The sequence below is a fragment of the Hippocampus bargibanti genome, linkage group LG11, assembly GCF_051943395.1.
Source record: "Hippocampus bargibanti isolate YZ-2025 linkage group LG11, ASM5194339v1, whole genome shotgun sequence".
Classification (NCBI taxonomy): Eukaryota; Metazoa; Chordata; class Actinopteri; order Syngnathiformes; family Syngnathidae; genus Hippocampus; species Hippocampus bargibanti.
The window spans coordinates 16718702-16738819 of record NC_142744.1 but is presented as its reverse complement, the minus strand read 5'-3'; the positions used below and the strand labels follow the sequence as shown (position 1 = coordinate 16738819).

The window sequence follows — 20118 nt, the reverse complement described above, 5'->3', positions numbered from 1 at the left end:
TGTCACAGCAAACCAGCAAAAGTAGTCCTCAATCGTATATTGTTTTTTTATCGTTGCGTACCGTGCACATGCGTGGTAAACTGTCCGCACTTCCGCTTGTGATAGCGTTTTTTTTAATCATTTCAAATAATGTATGGCGTACTTCAACTTTTATACAGGAATTGTAATCATTTATAAGGGCAGCCTTTCGCCAAGGTTCACAGGTATGTATTTTGGTTTCATCTCTCTTTTTAGCAGCGGCCTATTGAAACATCCCTATTTCCTCCATGGATGATTAGATGTGTACGTGTAACATACAAATCATGCCGACTTCATCTGTGCCTTCTTTTCAGCTTTGATGGACAGACATCCCGCTCCCCACGGCCCCGCCCATCATCACCCTACCCTCCCTCCACATCTATATCGATCACGGTGCACCAGCAGGGGAGAGCTTAGTCATGGAGAGAAGAGGTTGGAGGTGCAGACCCTCAGGACAGTGGTCAAAAAATAGACAGACAGATGGGTTAAGAGAGAGAAGGCCCTGAAAGTCCCCTGTCACAGCCCAAATGATAGCCATTGCTGCAAGTGGAGAAAATGTTGGGAGGCTGATCTTCATTGTGTGAATTACCTTGCGGAGACTTTGCAACCACCTTTAACTAATGACCCATTTGCACTTGTATGTGAACGGTTGGATGCCCACCCGTCAAGTGTGGAATCAAAATTCAGAAAGATTTTGGTTTATTGTTAAATAAGCTCGTGGTAGATTTGCCCAAGTGCTGTTTAATTGCAGTCTGAACACTATGTCAAGGAGCTTTGAAATGTGTGATCCATTGGCTTCACCTGACTGTGGCATTCATATTCTGAAATACTTTTCCAGACCTCTACTGCAGTCTCATTCGGTTCTTGTTTGTTTTTTGTGGGTTCACTCCAACTTCTATAAACAACAAAGCGTATGTAGAGATGGAGAAAAACATCTTGGTGGTTTGTTATATTTGTATGCATGCTTGTTTTACCAGCTCTAGTGTAAACATTTTATAAATAACGCTTGGCACGACTTAGTGGAAGGTCCCAAACGCGCTTGACACCACCTTGAGGGACAAAACGAGGACAAATTTCACCCCCAAAAGTGACTGGAGGGAAAGTGTGAGTCAAAGTAAGTCACAGACGAAGGGAGACAAACTTCAGGAAAAAAGGAGACTGGGAAACAAAACAACAAAGAAAACTTGGGAGGAGGCTGAGAAGGTTGCAACCAGCAAGTTTGAATGTGAGATGAAAGTGTGGAAGAGGGGGGAGCCAAGGGTAAGTGGAGAAAGTGCATGCGAATGAGGCAGCAAGTGAGAGAGAGAGAGAGAGAGAGAGAGAGAGAGAGAGAGAGAGAGAGAGAGAGAGAGAGAGAGAGAGAGAGAGAGAGAGAGAGAGAGAGAGAGAGAGAGAGAGAGAGAGAGAGAGAGAGAGAGAGAGAGAGGTCCACAAGCCCCTGGATGATGAGAGCGAGGCTGACTCTCCCAGGACACATTTGACAGGTTTCAGAAGTAAGGGAGCCTGCAGCTAGAAGTGTCTGCCTGCACCCTTAGGAGCCGCATCCAGGCAGGCAAGGAGGCCTGCTGTGGAAATTGTGATTGGAAATACGTGCTTAAGACAAACAAAACTGAAGAAAAGCTGCCTGACGAAAGTAGTACACATATGTTTGTGTGTGTGTGGGTGTGCGTGTGTGTGTGTGTGTGTGTGTGTGTGTGTGTGTGTGTGTGTGTGTGTGTGTGTGTGTGTGTGTGTGTGTGTGTGTGTGTGTGTGTGTGTGCGTGTGCATGTGCATGTGCGTGCGTGCGTGCGTGTGTGTGTGTGTGTGGGTGTGTGTTTCCAAACTCTGTCAACCAAAAATCAAATACTTGTCTGCTGCACGGCACTTACTAACTTGAAAATGTACAAAGAACAATACTCTGCAAAACTACAAGGACACAAAGGCAGAAGTTTAATTAGCGTATTTCCATGGATTATGACCGCCCCATGAAAAGACAAATCCCCCACTGCATTAAGGCTGAAATAAATGAACACCTTTCTCAAAGAAACCCCCACCCCCACATTCCCTTCCATTGCATTTTTATAACAATGTCCTCGTTCGGGTGGTGGGTGAGCTGCAGCTGATTGAATCTGTTTGAACTGCATGGCTAACCAAAACAGCATCACCCATCAAGGCACAACAAAACAGCCTGTCTCGGAGGAATTAAAGTGTGAATTCTTATCACAGACGAAGATGTTCGTTTTGATCTGATAGTAAATATTCGCGTAGCCTCTGACCTCCTGTCACCGATATTGTGTGAGTCCGTGTTTATTCTCCTGGGAGGTTTTTTTTGCCATGTTTGTTTTTGTTAGTTATTTTGGGGGGTGGATTCCCATTTTAAAACTGCAGTTTCTTTTGACATAAGTTGTAATATGCTGTTAATATTGTTTCATATTGTTCCAAAAATACATGTTTCAAATACATTTAATGCCCAAATAAGTTGCATACTAGCGAAGTAAAAGACACCCTGAATGTCCCCTTGATTAACCATACAAAAACAAAGCAAGTTTTTATATTTGTTTCCAAAAACTAATTATTTAAAATAAATTACTAAATAAAATTATATGAAATTAAAAAAAACACAATGAAACATACAGAAAAGTCTCGTTATATCGATATTCTCAGGAGTCGGAAAAAATATCGATATAACCGGACTATCGATATATCCGATCCTGCGGCATGTAAATTTTCCCCTTGCGTTCATAGAAATAGTATCGTAATAAGCAGTACTATCTATATAACCGATATCGATATAAAGAGACTGTACTGTATATTTAATGCATACTCCACACAAGAAGACCAAAGTTGGGGTCAAACCCTTCAACTGTGAGGCCGACATCCGAACCAGTCAATGACTTTTTTTCAACTGACCATATACCACAATTATACAAATGAATTCTATCCATCCATCCATTTTCCGTACCGCTTATTCCTCATTAGGGTCGCGGGGGGTGCTGGAGCCTATCTCAGCTGTCTTCGGGCACGAGGCGGGGGACACCCTGAATTGGTTGCCAGCCAATCGCAGGGCACACAAAGACGAACAACAGTCACTCTCACACTCACACCTAGGGACAATTTGGAGTTGTCAATCTGCCTGCCATGCATGTTTTTGGAGTGTGGGAGGAAACCGGACGACCCGGAAGAAACCCACGCGGGTCCGGGGAGAACATGCAAACTCCACACAGGGAGGCCGGACCGGGACGCGAACCGGTGACCTCTGCACCGTGAAGCCCTTGTGCTCACCACTGAACTACAGGGCCATTCTATTGTTTTACTAAACTTCCTTGATTGGCAAGTAAGCATCACATGCGTTCACGGTGTGGCTTTGGTATCAATTTCTGAACATCTATGCGCCTGATTGGTTCACTGTTGTGATGGAAAAGTTGTCAAAACGTCTTTTGGCTTGTTTACCTGCAGAACCACCTACTCATTTGTGATTGAGTGGGAACAAAGACACATTAGAGGAAGAAACAAATGAAAAGCAGGGAGTGAAAAAAGTAAGGATTAACTTTGTTTCCCTCCCTGCACAAACAACTTAATATTGGCGCAGTGCAGCATGCAGAGAGCAGCACCCTGCCAAAATAAAGATGAGCTGGGGCCCGTAGAATAGGACATATATGCCATGGGTGGCCCCTGGGAGCCAATCAGAGGGCTTAATATCCCCTACAGCGAGGAGACCTTGGGCCCCCACAGCCTCGTCAGCCCTGACACCATCGACGGCCCACTGACTCCACTAAGTTGTCTTTCTATCGGTTTCTCTCAGCGGGCACAAGCGCAAGCGACTTTCCTGTTTTTGGATGTGGTTGTGTATTGTTGCTAAGATTCCCAAGCATACCACATTTTGTTTTCAATATGGTGGAGGCACTGTTATGATACATTTTACAATGGCGGCTGACACACCTATTCTTAAAAACCCTGGATCTGATCCCAATGACTTCAAGAACCTTTGCCCCTTTTCTCACCTTGCTTTTATTTCCAAAATCCTAGAAAAAGTTGTGTACTCTCAGCTACACTCTCACCTCTCCCAGAATGATCTCTACGAACCATTCCAATCTGGTATCCGCCCACTCCACAGTACAGAATCAGCTCTCTTAAAAGTCACGAATGATCTTCTTTTGGCAGCTGACGCCGGTTTACTCTCCATCCTCGTTCTTCTTGACCTAACTGCAGCTTTTAACACCATTGCTCATCCCATCCTCCTTGACATACTTTCCCCCATAGGGATCACTGACACGCCCCTACACTGGTTCCAGTCTTATCTCTCTGACCGCTCTCAGTTCATCCAAATTAACTCCTTCACTTCACAGTCCTCTCCTGTATATTCTGGTGTGCCCCAAGGCTCTGTCTTGGGACCGCTCCTCTTTATCACCTACCTTCTTCCTCTTGGCAATATTCTCCACAAATTTGGTATACAATTTCATTGCTTTGCGGATGACACCCAGCTCTATCTCTACAGCAAACCCGACGCCTCTCTTCCACCTTCTTCCCTTTCACTCTGCATCTCTGAAATTAAATCCTGGTTTCCCCATAACTTCCTCAAACTTAACAGTGAAAAAACTGAAATTCTCCTCGTTAGTGCCAAATCCACCAATCTCACCCGTCACAGCACTGCTATCCTCGTTCATTGTCTTGTGACCTCCCGGATTGACTACCGTAATTTCCGGACTATAGAGCGCACCTGATTATAAGACGCACCCACCGCATTTTAAGAGGAAAACCGATTTTGTACATACACAAGCCGCACCTGTATATAACCCGCATGTGCCCACATTAAAACATGTAACACAAACACAAAATTCACCCAAACCCGACTTCAAGTCCCGCGAATGAAACTAAATGTCCTTCATTAAAGTCCACAGTCCAAAACTAACAGCCGGCAAAATGAACGGAAAATGATGCTTAAAGGACAACCGACGTCACTTTTTTGTTTCCTAACTGACATCAGAAAAACGTTTTATAGCATCTAAAATACCCAAAACACGCAGTATGATATTTTTATTCAAATGCAAAACACCAATAAAAATGACTTAAAGTGTCCAAAATCTGCAAAAAATTGAGCTGCGAATTGGGCATTTTCAGAAAGTTCCACCCCCAGTTCGTGACGTCACGCCAAGACGTCCTGCATTGCTGGAGAATCAAAACAATGGCTTCAGATTCGGAGAATAAGCTTTCTTGTTACACATCCAGTTATGAATATGATTCAAATAGTTCTGAAGAGGAAAGCATACATGTTTGCAATAGAATTTATTCCGTGCCATTTTGAGGCAACATTGGGGGGAAATGTATCACCCAAAAAGAGGCAGAAAATGGCCACCGAGCTCCTGTGAGGAATTATTCAGCCGTTTCCACAGGCTGATAAATTCCTTACATGGAGCTTGGATGCCCTCTTCTGGCTCTTTCTGGTGCAACACGAGGTTTTCAGACCAAACAAGCATTGACGTGATGGAAGGACTGCTAAAATGTGTCCTTTTTTTCGGTCTGGGGCGTTCCTTCCATGACATCACGTACGGACTCGTCACCAACTCAAAAACAAGACTTCCGGAATATTCAGCACAAGTCTTGAAACGTAAAATATAGTTATATGCGGTGGAATCTTTGTAAAATACGCTCAGTAGAAGTCATTTGAAGCCATTTTACAAATTATGGACACAACTTGTCCGGAGACGTCGGTTGTCCTTTAAGGTTTGATGCAGGCCTGCAGAGTCCACCGCGTCCAGCCGGGTCCACAACCAGGTGGCTGGTCGCCGCCTCGCCTCATCTATCGCAGAGTCAGCAATAACTTTAATCTTTCGCAGAGAGTTAAGGACAAACTCCTCCGTGCCAACGTGCAAAAAAAAATCCACAGGGTCTGGTCGAGCTTCTGTCTTCTCTCACACACCGCCATGGGTTTTTCTTTAACCAACTTTTTACCCCCTCTTCACCTTTTTTTGTCTGTCCCTCACCTTTACCCATCCCCACTTAAACCCGTCACCCTGCGTTTGTTTCACCCCTCCTTTTTCATTCACCCGTGCAAAACACATCAGAACAAGTGTCTAAAATAAATACAAATAAATACATACCCAGTCTTCTAGAAGGTTTTTCATGTTGGGCCACCTGCTTTTATTACCTCGGAAAGCTTTTTTCATCTTTTTACATTTCTCCAGTTCTTCCCGCTGCCGTTTCCAGCGTCTCACCATCGATTCGTTCATGCCAAGTTTACGTGCAGCAGCCTGTTTCCTTCTTTATCGGACTGCTCGATTGCTTTTAGAAAGCTGCGTCATATGCCTTTCTTTTTGCATTTTCCACGATAAGGGTATGTTCACACTAATTTAATTTATGCACAAGACAAGAAGATGAAGTCTTCATCGACGTATATATTCCACCGGTCTAAATCTTACCTTTTCTACTCGAGCATCGCTGGCGGCCGTTAGAAAGATTACATAAATTGGCCGCATCACTGAATAAGCCGCAGGATTGAAAGTTTGGGAAAAAGTAGCGGCTTATACGGTATTGCAATTCACTTCTCCTTGGTGTCCCTCAGAAACTTCTCCACAAACTTCAACTCATCCTTTCACCACATCACCCCCGTCCTCCAAGAGGTCCACTGGCTTCCGGTCAAATATAGAACCAACTTTAAAATTCTTCTTTATATACAGTAAAGTCTCGTTATATCAATATCGGATATATCGATAGTCCCGGTTATATCGATACTATTTCTATGCACGCAAGGAGAAAATTACATGCAAACAGGGTCGGATATATCGATAGTCCCGGTTATATCGATATTTTTTCGGACTCCCTTGAATATCGATATAACGAGACTTTATATATATATATATATATATATATATATATATATATATATATATATATCAGAGGAAGAGGTTCAACCAGAGATTGGGAGGCAAGCCACAATATATATATATATATATATATATATATATATATATACCTTGATGAAAAATGGGCTACTGGAACAAAGCGGAGATGGACGAGATGCGATAACATGGCTCTGTTGGAATGCTACTACTCAAGCAACCCTAGTCAGAGGGTTTACATGCGGAGAATGGGGGCTGAATGGTTACTTCGAAACCCACAGTCACGGTTGACCACGAAATAACTGGTAGCTCAGTGTTCTAATATCCACAAACGGCAATTGCTATTACAACTTGAGATTGATGAGGTACAACACAAATTCCGAGGTGAAGGGCCCCAGTCTGCCACATCAGAGGAAGAGGTTCAACCAGAGATTGGGAGGCAAGCCACAATGAATGATGAGATTGGGAAGCCAGCCCCAATGAATGAAATGCTGAGCGAGGCAGCAACTGACCTGAGAGATAAGATCATGGCAAGAATGAAAACTGGGCAACTAAGAAACCGATTACAACGGCTCTGTGAAGTACCACCTGAAAGTCTCATGGAAACTGTGAATGCAGCACTGAGAACGATCCCGACCGGAACGATCACGGAAACCAATGAGCTGATATACGCCTCGGCATCAGTGATCCTAGAGATGCTCGGCTACAAGAGCAACCATGAGAGCCACGAGATTCATTACCCACCATGGAAAAGACGGTTGGAGGCTGAGATCAAGGCGGCTCGGAAAGATGTGAGTCAATTGACAGAGACCCAGAGAGGTGTGAATAATAGGGCCAATACCCAAGAGGTACATGCAGATAACCATACCTGAAGCACTCGAAACTGCCAAACAAAGGCTCCAGGCCTTGTCCAGTCGCCTAAAGAGGTACACGAAAGAGAATGAGGCCAGAAGAATAAACAGGCTGTTAGCAACACAACCTGCGAAAGTGTACGCTCAGTGGCAGGGTTCTAACAGCAGAGCAGACCCTCCAAGGCTGGAAACTGAAAGATACTGGAAAGGCATATGGGAGAAGGAGGTCGCACATAACAGCAGTGCATAATGGCTGGTGACTCTGAAAGAGGAGCACAGCAACCTCCCTGAACAGAACCCTGTTACCATCACAGCGGCATATATACAAGAAAGAGTCTCAGGTATGAAAAACTGGAGGGCACCAGGCCCGGATATGGTCCACACCTACTGGCTAAAGAAACTCACAGCTCTCCACGAGCGCCTAGCAGCACAAATGAACCAGTTGCTGATGGATGGCACTCACCCAGGATGGCTAACCGAAGGGCGAACAATCCTGATCATGAAGGATTCCTCAAAGGGTGCAGTTCCTTCCAACTATCGGCCAATAACCACACATGGAAGCTCATGTCAGGCATCATTGCGGCTAAAATAAGTGGACACATGGATCAATACATGAGCAAAGCACAGAAACGCATTAGTAGAGATACTAGAGGTGCCAAACATCAGCTGCTGGTTGACAGAACAGTCGCACAAGACTGCAGGTCCCGACATACCAACCTGTGCACAGCCTGGATTAATTACAAGAAAGCATATGACTCGATGCCACACACATGGATCACTGAATGCTTGGAGTTGTATAAGGTCAACAGGACCCTGAGAGCCTTCGTTGTAAACTCGATGAGGATGTGGAAAACCACACTTGAAGCCAATGGCAAGCCACTAACGCAAGTGTCCTTCAAATGTGGCATATACCAAGGTGATGTTCTGCATAGGACTGAACCCCCTCAGTCAGATAATCGCCAAGACAGGCTATGGATACCGCCTCAGAAATGGAGCTACGATCAGTCACCTCCTCTACATGGATGACATAAAGCTGTATGCTAAGAGCGAAAGGGACATAGACTCCCTGATCCACACAACCAGGATCTACAGCAGTGATATCGGAATGTCATTCGGGCTGGAGAAATGTAGTCGGATGGTGACTAAGAGGGGCAAGGTAGCCCACACTGAAGGGGTCTCACTCCCTGAAGGAACAATAGCAGACATTGAAAACAGCTACAAGTACCTAGGTATACCACAGGCCAATGGCAACCTCGAACTAGCAACAAGGAAAGCGGCTACGACCAAATACCTCCAGCGGGTGAGGCAAGTCCTCAGAAGCCAGCTCAATGGCAAGAACAAGACCCGGGCAATAAACAGCTATGCCCTGCCAGTGATCAGATACCCTGCAGGAATAATAAGGTGGCCAAAGGAAGAGATTCAGACCACGGATGTTAAGACCCAAAAACTCCTCACTATGCATGGAGGGTTCCATCCCAAGTCCAGCACCCTGAGACTGTACACAAGCCGTAAGGAAGGAGGCCGGGGACTAGTGAGTGTGAGAGCCACTGTCCAGGATGAAACATCCAAGCTCCATGAATACATCAAAGAGAAGGCTCCAACGGATGATGTACACAGAGAATGTCTCAGACAATGGGGAACAGAGGATGAGGTGCTGGAAGAGGGACAATCATGGGAGGAAAGCCCCTACACGGGATGTACCACCGAACCATAGCAGAAGTGGCTGATCTCAAGAAGTCCTATCAGTGGCTAGAGAGGGCTGGCCTAAAGGACAGCACAGAGGCACTCATCCTGGCTGCCCAAGAGCAGGCCCTGAACACCACAGCCATCGAGGCAGGGAAATACCACACCAGACAAGACCCAAGGTGTAGGTTGTGCAAAGAGGCACCTGAGACAATCCAACACATAACTGCAGGGTGTAAGATGCTGGCAGGGAAAGCCTACATGGAGCGCCATAACCAGGTGGCCGGCATAGTCTACCGAAACATCTGTGCGGAGTATGGACTGGAAACCCCAAGGTCAAAATGGGAAACACCTCCCAAGGTGGTGGAGAATGACCGAGCAAAGATCCTGTGGGACTTCCAGATACAGACTGACAAGATGGTAATGGCCAACCAACCAGATATCGTGGTCATAGATAAAGGGGAAACGAAAGCCGTTGTCGTGGATGTAGCGGTCCCGAGTGATGGAAACATCAGAAAGAAGGAACATGAGAAAATCGAGAAATACCAATGGCTCAGAGAGGAGCTGGAGAGAGCCTGGAAGGTCAAGTCGTGCCTGTGGTGGTCGGAGCACTCGGGGCAGTGACCCCCAAACTCGACGAGTGGTTGCAACAGATCCCGGGAACAACATCGGATATCTCGGTCCAGAAAAGCGCAGTGCTGGGAACAGCACGGATACTGTGCAGAACCCTCACGCTTCCTGGCCTCTGGTAGAGGACCCGAGCTGAAATGGGGGACAGACACCACCCATAGTGGGTGAGACGATTTTATATATATATATATATATATTTATATATATATATATATATATATATATATATATATATATATATATATATATATATATATATATATATATATATATATAGTAAAGTCTCGTTATATTGATATTCTCGGGAGTCGGGAAAAATATCGATATAACCGGACTATTGATATATCCGATCCTGCGCCGCACTGCATTAACAAAAGCCGCAAAAAGAGGGCAGCCAAGCGCCATATAAGAAAAGGAGCTGGCCATGAGCTCCCATTTTGTGCCTCTTTTTTTTTTTTGGGTGAGAGATGTTCCCCCAATGTTGCCTCAAAATGGCACATATAATTCTTTAATGATTGCAAACATGTATGCTTTCATCTTCAGAACTACAGTGTATTTGAATCATATTCATAACTGGATGTGTAACAAGAAAGCATATTATCAGAATCTGAAGCCATTGTTTGGATTCACAAGCAATGCAAGACGTCTTGGCGTGAAGTCATTTTTATTGGTATTTTGCATTTGAATAAAAAGTGACATCGGTTGTCCTTTAATACACAGTATGGAATGTTAACAATTTTCGAAATCATCACGCTTCAGCAGACAAAACAAGAAACATTGTTGCAAAAAAACGATTGCATTCATATACAGTACAGTGTGCATGTACATAACACAACAGGGAAACTGCAACGCTTACATCTTACTGTATTATGTATACCATTTTAAAAAGTCATCAATCTTCTTCTGCTTCCCATTTTTACCTTTTAACACAAACACTTCAATCTCGTCTGCTACACACGAGCTAGTGCAGACATGGGCAAACTACGGCCCGCGGGCCACATCCGGCCCGTTTGGCTTTTTAATCCGGCCCGCCGATCATCTTTCAGTATCATATCAAAATATACCGGCGAACGTTGTTCATGCGCTTTCCCCTTTAATGCCTGTAATGCCTTGTTCATTTACTTTCCCCTGTAATGCCCACGTTTTCCCAGCAGATGGTGCGCTTTTTCTTTCCCCCTCTACTTTGCCGCTCTGCCTTTCCGAGACTCCGAGACGAGCACTCTCTTCGGTTTACGTAAAGCTTTCGCCCCTCGAGAAAACATGAGTTTATCAAAGAAAAGAAAAGTTGACAGTGAGTGCCGAGTGTTTAAAACAGAATGGACAACAAAATATTTTTTCAAAGAAGTCCGATCAAAGGCTGTGTGCTAGATATGCCAAGAAAGTGTCGCGGTTTTTAAGGAGTACAATATTAGCCGGCACTTCGCTACTAAGCACGCCAATTATGCCTGCAAGCTGTCGGCGCAAGAACGGGCAGCTACGGCTGAGAGGATGACAACCAATTTACTCTCCCAGCAAATTTTTTTTCACCGACAAACTGCGCTCCAGGAGTCAACTACCACGGCAAGCTTTTTGCTGGCATTCAAATTAGCAGCAGCTAGCAAGCCTTTCTCCGAAGGCGAGTTTTTGAAAGATTGTATGGTGGAGACTGCAGGTGTCCTGTGTCCGGAAAGTCAAGGCAAGTTTGAAAAAATCAGTTTATCACGTCGGACTGTGACTCGCCGTGTGGAACTAATTGACGATGATATAGCGAACCAGCTAAACAAAAAAAAACAGAGTTATTTCAGTTATATTCCCTCGCAATGGATGAAAGTCATGATTTCAAAGACACAGCGCAGCTCCTAATTTTTATCCGAGGAATAAATGACAGATTTGAGATAACGGAGGAGTTTTTGACCATGGAGTCTTTGAATGGAACAACGAGGGGGGAGGATTTGTACGACAAGGTGTCTGCTGTCATCGAGAAACATAAATTACCTTGGAGAAAACTTGCCAACGTCACGACAGATGGATCACCAAATTTAACAGGAAAAAACGTTGGGCTAATGAAAAGAATCCAGGATAAAGTAAAAGAGGAAAATCCTGAACAGGATGTTATTTTTCTTCACTGTATCATTCATCAGGAATCACTTTGCAAGTCTGTATTGCAGCTTAACCATGTTGTGAATCCGGTCGTAAAACTTGTGAACTTTATACGTGCAAGGGGACTCCGGCATCGTCAGTTCATTACGTTCCTGGAGGAAATTGATGCGGATCATCAGGACCTACTTTACCACTCTCGTGTCCGGTGGTTAAGTTTGGGCAAAGTGTTTCAACGCATTTGGGACCTGAAAGAAGAGATCAGCGCATTTTTGGAGTTCAAAGAGAAATCTGACGAATTTCCTGAGCTACGAGACCAGAAGTGGCTTTGTGATTTTGCGTTTGCTGTGGACGTATTTTCACATTTGAATGAGCTGAATGTGAAACTGCAGGGGAAAGATCAATTTGTGCACGACATGTACAAACATGTTACTGCGTTCAAATCTAAGCTCCTTTTATTCTCCAGACAAGTTGCGAACGCATCTTTCACTCATTTCGCTACACTTGACACTCAGAAAGAGGCGACACGATATGCAAAGAACTACAGCAAATCACTGGATGACCTGCACAGAGAATTCAGTCGCCGATTCTCTGATTTTGAAAACATTGAAAAGTCACTTCATCTCGTGTCTTGTCCCTTCTCACAAGACACTGAACGAAGCTACCTTCCCAAACCTACGGAGGACGGCACAGAAGATGCTGGCCTTGTTTGGCTCGACTTATGTATGTGAGCAGACATTCAGTGTTATGAACATGAACAAATCCCGTCACAGATCCAGGATAACTGACCAACACCTCGGATCTATCCTGAGAATCGCGACAACAAAACTTACTCCAGACTTTGATGCACTGACAAAACAAGGAGATCAACAACACTGTTCCCACTGAATTTTCCTGCTGTGTTTACTCAACTGCTGTGTTTATTTGTGTGTTTATGTGTTTACTCAAGCTGCTTGAGTATTTCGTTGTGTAATAATACGTTTTGAATGTTGAAAGTTAATATAATTTTTCAAGAAACGTTTATTTCTTTAACTTTGCACTTTTGATTGAAACGTATTAAAAACAGACACAATCTTGTTAAATCACAGTGCGTATGTTATTTTAATCTATTTCCATTTCCTCCTCCTAATATCTGCGAAATAGTATGTAAATGCAATATCTTGTATTATGTATCCTTGAGACAAATGTATTAACAGATACGTGCTATTATTCACATTTGAAAGACAGTTAATACATTGAGTTGTAGTGTTCTTACTGTGCTATGAGGGTTGCACACACCACATTTAATGCTTTAGGTTTAGTATTTCCGGCCGAAACACTTCCTCCAAATGCTCCTGGCCCGGCCGGCCCCTCTGTCAAATTTTAGAACCCAATGCGGCCCGCGAGTCAAAAAGTTTGCCCACCCCTGAGCTAGTGTCTGAAAATTAAAATGGCTCTGCTACACGGGTGCTGGTCACGTAACAAACTCACGTGACCAAGTCGATCAATGGCGCGACCGATGGCGTGTCACATGACCAAGTCGACCAATGGCGCGACCGATGGCGTGTCACGTAACCAAGACACGTGACCAAGTCGACCAATGGCGCGACCGATGTATCGATATAAACAGCAAAATGGCCGGCGGGGGTGAAAAGGAGCACCGTAATAACCGGATTATCGTAATAACCAGGTATCGTACTAAACGGCACTAATTATACATAAAAAGACTACTATCAAAGTTAGTTTTCCCAAGTTATCAAAACTATAAAAAGACTACTATCGATATAACCGATATCGATATAACGAGACTTTACTGTATATATAAATATAAAACCCAAGGACGTGCGTGTGTGTCTGTCTGCACGTGTGTCTGTGTGTATGTCTACCAGTGTGTTTGTATGGTGGCTGCTTGAATAAGTAGTGCAGCACCATGAATATTTATATTGTCCATATAATTAGCCACGTTGACTAATAGGGCCATGTTTTGCACTTGAAGCCATGCCAATTTTTGTGCTTGTTTATTTTCCACCTTGTTGTTCCCACCGTGGTACTAAATAAGGAGTGTTATTATTCCCAGCACAAAATTTGTGATTGCGTAGGCCGCATTACACATTAAGTCTCAATTGTTACAATGTAGGTTTTTTTTCACATATACATATTCACATAACAAGGCTGTGGAAGTGCCAATGCAGTGCTCATTTGTTTTTCATCAAGTCATTTTCCTTGCCATTTGACATATTGTCTTCAATTTCCATTGAGGCAAATGCAATTATGATGGCGCATTTGTTGCAGGCATGATTGCTCTAAAGCCTCTGCCCCCATTTGTATTTGCCAGTATTTGTTCAAGTTATCATCATCTTACAAGATTACAGTACAATTAATTATAAAAGTGGTCCGTCTGTGTAAGCTCTCAGTCGTACAGGAGTGGTCCATCGATGAGAAGGTTTCTTCAGCCGTCATCTGTACAAAAGTGAAGGTTTCGGACGTTTCGCCTCCTATCCAAGAGACTTCGTCAGCGAACTAAAGTCTGACTGGTCGTATCGGCCCCATTTATATATCCCTAATGTCCAGACCTAGTGGTGCCGGACACAGCTATGATAGGTCCCTACTCTCAGGTTGGGGGGGGCGCGGGACCCCCCCCTGTGGCCCCACTGATTGTTCCTACATTCCTGACTAACGATTGGCCTATTACCCCCACTCCCCCCGGTATCACCTCATCAGCATAACGACCCTCATCAGCATTGCGAAAGTTGCCTAACCTGTTTTGCCTGAGCAGGCTATTGTATGAACGATCCAAATTGAACCTCACACCACCAGACCGGTTTAATGAAGGATTTTGTTGTTTTATAAGAATCGCCTCTTTTACCCCCCTTTCAAACCATCTATGTTCTTTCGCTAAGATTTTAACCTCATTGTCGTCAAATGAGTGGTTAGTAGCTTTTAGGTGCAAATGTACTGCCGATTGAGGCCCACTAGTATTATCCCTGCGATGTTGATAAAGTCTTTTTTTGAGAATTTGTTGAGTCTCCCCAATGTACTGCTCTTTACAATTTTCATTCTTACAATGTATGGAATAAACTACATTACTTTGTTTTCCATTTGGTAGCCTATCTTTTGGATGCACTAATTTTTGCCTTAACGTGTTTATCGGTTTGAAATAAGTAGGAATTTTATGTTGCCAAAGGACTCTTTGTAATTTTTCAGAAACTCCTGCAATGTACGGTACTGCTACTCCTCTCCTTTTAGAATCTTGAGAATTATTGGTTTCGTTCGCTATTCTTTCTTTCAGACATTTGTTGAATGACCACTGAGGGTACCCACAGTTAGTGAGTGCTCTCCTGATATGTTTTGACTCCTTTTCTCTACCTTCAGTGCTAGTTGGTATTAGTTTAGCCCTATGCTGGAGGGTTCTGATAACTCCTAGTTTATGTTGTAAAGGGTGGTTAGAGTCAAAAAGTAAGTATTGGTCAGTGTGCGTAGCCTTCCTAAAGACTTCTGTTTTTAGCGCTCTGTCCTCTTTTATAATTACTTTACAATCCAAGAAGGCTAGTTGGTTCTCTTGAATGTCCTCACGAGTAAATTTAATGTTGAAGTCTACAGAGTTGAGATGATCTGTGAAGGATTGAATTTCTTGTTTCTTAATTATGACAAAAGTATCGTCCACATATCTAAACCAGTGTCTAGGTTTAGTCCCTGGGAAGGATGTGAGGGCCTGTTTCTCCATCTCTTCCATGTAAAGATTAGCCACTATGGGTGAAACTGGAGAGCCCATAGCACAACCATGGATTTGTTTATAAAATTTTTCCCGAAATTGAAAATACGTAGTATTAAGGCAGATTTCTAATAATTGGCAGATGTGATCCGGTTTCAGTTTGGTTCTTTCATGCAGAGAAACATCCGCCAGCAGCCTCGTCCTATCTCTTGGATAGGAGGCGAAACGTCCGAAACCTTCACTTTTGTACAGATGACGGCTGAAGAAACCTTCTCATCGATATAAAAGTGGTCATATTTTTTCCAGAATACATTCAGAAATAGGTCATTACAATGTAATATATTTTCTAAGTGGTTGCACAAAGAGAATTCATCTTAATGCAGATAAATTATCTATATTAAACTATACACCTACATATATCATCATAGTGATTGTTATTTTTAGTGCAACCACTTGACTAAATACGATTGAGACAATTCAACCATCATATTTTTCAATGTTGATGGTTTCATACCTTTTTTTGAAGAAAATATAATAAAACAAGTTTTTTGAAAAATGAGGGATAATATTAGATATCATATTTCATGATTCAAAATCTTTCTTGAAATAAAATTAATCAGAAATGTACACGTTGACCCGATTCAAACATGTATGTATAAACTGAGTTCCAAAAAATATTTATTAATTCAAAATTTTACCGACAAAGTATAAACATCTCTGGCAACACCAGACCAGATAAACTAGAAATGTTATTTACGCAAGTGGAAACATGACTTTATAACGTGAGCCGTACGCTGATTGCATACATCGAATCTTCATGCTGTCTCTTCTTTTGCAGTGTTCGTGCAAGCCAACAAGCTTCAACAGCACATCTTCTCCGCTCACGGCCAAGAGGATAAAATCTACGACTGCTCGCAGTGTCCTCAGAAATTCTTCTTCCAGACGGAATTACAGGTGAGCCGCTTCAGCTATCTGCTCCCAAACGCCGCTCTGGCTGCGGATCGGGGAAGGAATAACTTCAGTCCTTTGGAAAACTGATATGATTTGATTTTCTTATTAGACCGGCAGAGAACATATCTGGAATTAAGGGATTAGCCCTGTGCTCGGTTTTGAAGCTGTAATTACGCACAGCGTAGAAGCAAAAACACGGATGGGGTGAGTCAGAATAGCTGCATCTCGCCTTTGAAAAACAGAGAAGGCCTCATGGCTAAATTTGAGTGAGTGTTTTCCTCAAGGGGGAGGTGGTGGAAAACGGGGTATAGCATATCTGCCCTTCAACAAAGTTACTAGTTGGACTTGTGAACTCTTAGAGTTAGAGAGATAATCCATTTTCTGGTAATCTTTTTTTCCCTTTCTTTTCTCCTCGGGGAGTGTGAAAAAATGAAACCAGCGTTATTATTTTATTGCACAAATAGTGTGTGTGTGCGTATGCGTGCGTGCGTGTGCGTGTGTTTGTGTGTGTATGGCATCATTTTTTTATTATGGTTGAAGATGAGTCATAGTATTCTTACTCCATAAAGCACCTTGTTCTGCTCTAATCACTTGCGTTTTCCCTTAATTTGCCGGCGAGGGTAAAATGAAAAAAATGAGGCGCTAGTCTCCAAACGCGGCTTCCTGAATGTCAGATTAGCAGGTAGCCAGAGGATGAACCTTGCACATTTATGGATGGACGGCCAGTTTGCAAGTCTGCCAGAAGGAAGGTGAATGTGATCGTTATCTGATGGTCATTTGATTTCTGCAAGCATGAATTAAACAAATATCAATCTTGGATTATGTACCACAACGCCACGGTTTCATGCTTCAACTATATAATTTCATCCAGACAAAGTAAGGGATTTTAGTGCAGTGCTAACATATCGGGCCCTATTTCCATTCCCATTCGAAGTAGAGTGCAAAATGTCATTTAACTGTGCAAAGGGGCAGAGTTTTTAGATTTTTGGTACATAGAAGAGGCCATTTGCGCCGTTGTAAGAGTCAACACAACTGTTGTAGGAGTCAACACAACCGTTGTTTCTAAGACAATGAATGTACCTTTGAAATCAGCAGACTGGAGGTGTGCACACATGCACCTGCCTACGAAAATAGAGCCTGTCATGCAAAATGTAATGGATGGGCAAATTGAAATTAGCAAAGACGTTGGTTTTCTGCTCATGGTTTCGATCCTATTTGGCAAGCAGGATGGGAGGTTTTGCGTTAGGCTTGGTTGCTTTGAGTCCTAATCGCCCCAACTGTTGTTGTCACGTTTCAGTTTGCCACCAACGGGTGGCACTGTAGGGCCGCGCCTGCAGCTTCACAAGTGTTGGTCATATTAATAATCAGTGGCAGTTAAAAGGACTCCTGGTGCGACCATTTGGTGTCAGATCATTGTTTGTTTCACTCTGTCAGGTTTGTCTTATCTTGTTTTACTCGTGATTTTGTTTGCTACTTTGGACCTTTCTTTTCCGATGACCTTGTTTGATATTTTGTTCCTGCTGACTTTATTTAATATAATTTGTCAAGTACACCCTGCTCCTCCCTCCTGCCTGCATTTTTAGGGTTCACCACCACCACCACAATCACCTTGAAAATCGTGACAGTTGTATGGCGTTCCACCTGTTTCTGTGTTGGCCCCACTGCTGTTCGTATTGTATTTGCTGTCCCTGGGTTCCACCTTAAGAAGGCATAGTATTTCTTTTCACAGTTAGTCCCACTAAGTTACAAGGATGATTTCTCCTCATGGACTAGTTTGTCTGAAGGGAATCAAAGCCTGAATGGCACTAAACTTCTTGAACTGCAACAAACAGAAAAGAGATGTTATGGTGTTGGTTCCCAGTGGTGCTTAAATATCTGCGCTTGTTGTTTTGGGCACCTGGTGTCTTTTCGAAATCCAGCTTGAATTTGGTTTGAAATTGGAGAGCCATTTTAAACTGGTTCGACAAATCGGTTTTGGCCGTCGTACTGTGATTGGTGCAAGTTGTGAGTTGTCCAGGTACCGCAGTTCCTTCACCGTTCACATCTCCCCGACACACGCTGCTCCTTTGTCAGTCCGTGTGAAGTCGGGAGTATCTTTCAGCAGCGCGAAAACTGGAAGCTCCCGGTGTTTGCCGTGCCTCCACTTTGCATTTTTTCCCCGACACTTTGGCTCCTCTTCTCTCGCCATAGTTGCAGGGGTCAATGGTGCGGCCGCCACGTAGAGCCGCGGCTGCAGGTGAAAGCGAGCAGGAAGGATATTTTATTCATTTGCTGCCGAGATCCTGGAACAGACCAAAGGCTGTGACAGGTATCCAGCATGAGGCGCCTTGCAGCCTCTTCCTCCTCCTCCTCCACACCTCACCCCCACCCCACTCCAACCCCCCTACTGGTGAACTCTACCCTGCGAGAGAGCTAGCCAATTTTCGCCAGCCTGTCGAGATGGATGATGGGAGTGCATCCGTCTAATCAGCCCTCTGCGGACCCCCCACCCGGCGGCCCCCCTCAGACTGGTCAGATTGACTGACTCCTGGGCCACTGTGCCCTGGAATCCACATTCCAGAGGAGAATAATCTCCTTCCCTTCACAGACAAAACAATACAAGTCAGATGCATTCACCGGCATTCCCTGCACAGCTCTCCGGAGGCTACTCACTCCCCGCCTTCACACTCTGTACCCCTTTCTCCCCCACCCCATTAAAATATCGAGCAAAGTTGAGATTTTTCATGAGGTGCTGATGGGGAGGGCAAGCACTCGCTGACCCTCAGTGAGACGCATCCGTGGCGTGATAGAATCTCATGCTTTGTCTTTCGTGCCTCCTCTTATGAGACAAAAAAAAATAATGTCCCCACCATCCCGCACGCTCAGGGCAATTGCGAAAGCCACACTGAAACACGAGACCCGATAACAAAGATCCTCCTCAATGCCGCTCGGCCCGGATTAATTGGGAAGATTCATTAACTGATGGATGCGCGCTATGAGCCGCAGCTTAAATCTGACATCTCAACGACAGTGCGGAGTCGCTTTAAGAAGAAGTGTTTAAGTTTGGATTTGGGGCCTTCTTATATCAATTTGGGTGCGGCATTTAAATTCTGGGTTTGCTCAATGGCTCCTACCAATGCAGTCTTTGTTTCGCAAGGTTCTTGAGCGTCATTGACGAGTCAATTTTTCATGAGAAAATGTTCACGAGATTTCAAGAGATTTCATTTAGGATCAATTGTAAGGTGAATAAAGTTAATTTAACGAATCACATATTTTGGAGTAAACAACATCACTTTATTTTGAAGAGAAATATGTAGAGCAAGTTGCGTTCCCTCGAGAGTCAATTCCTGTCTCTTTTAGAGCTCTCTCGATTGATAAATAATTGTTTCAGGCTTCTTCAGCAGTGACGTGCAGTCAGGGGAG

At 43.8% G+C, this 20118-nt stretch overlaps 1 protein-coding gene across 6 annotated transcripts in view; it reads left to right on the top strand.

The window, feature by feature from the left end:
• The window catches only part of LOC148891807 (zinc finger protein 521-like), a 177098-nt gene that overhangs the window by 137354 nt on the left and 19626 nt on the right, over nucleotides 1-20118 (top strand). For 4 of the 6 annotated variants that reach the window (XM_089008422.1, XM_089008420.1, XM_089008421.1 and 1 more), the window contains one exon: nucleotides 333-1297. In XM_089008422.1, the coding sequence (XP_088864548.1) occupies nucleotides 333-490 (158 nt within the window). In that variant the 3' untranslated portion in view covers nucleotides 491-1297. Of the gene's footprint in view, nucleotides 1-332; nucleotides 1301-16603; nucleotides 16720-20118 lie in introns of those variants that run through there. The other 2 variants (XM_089008424.1, XM_089008423.1) reach the window with 2 other exon arrangements.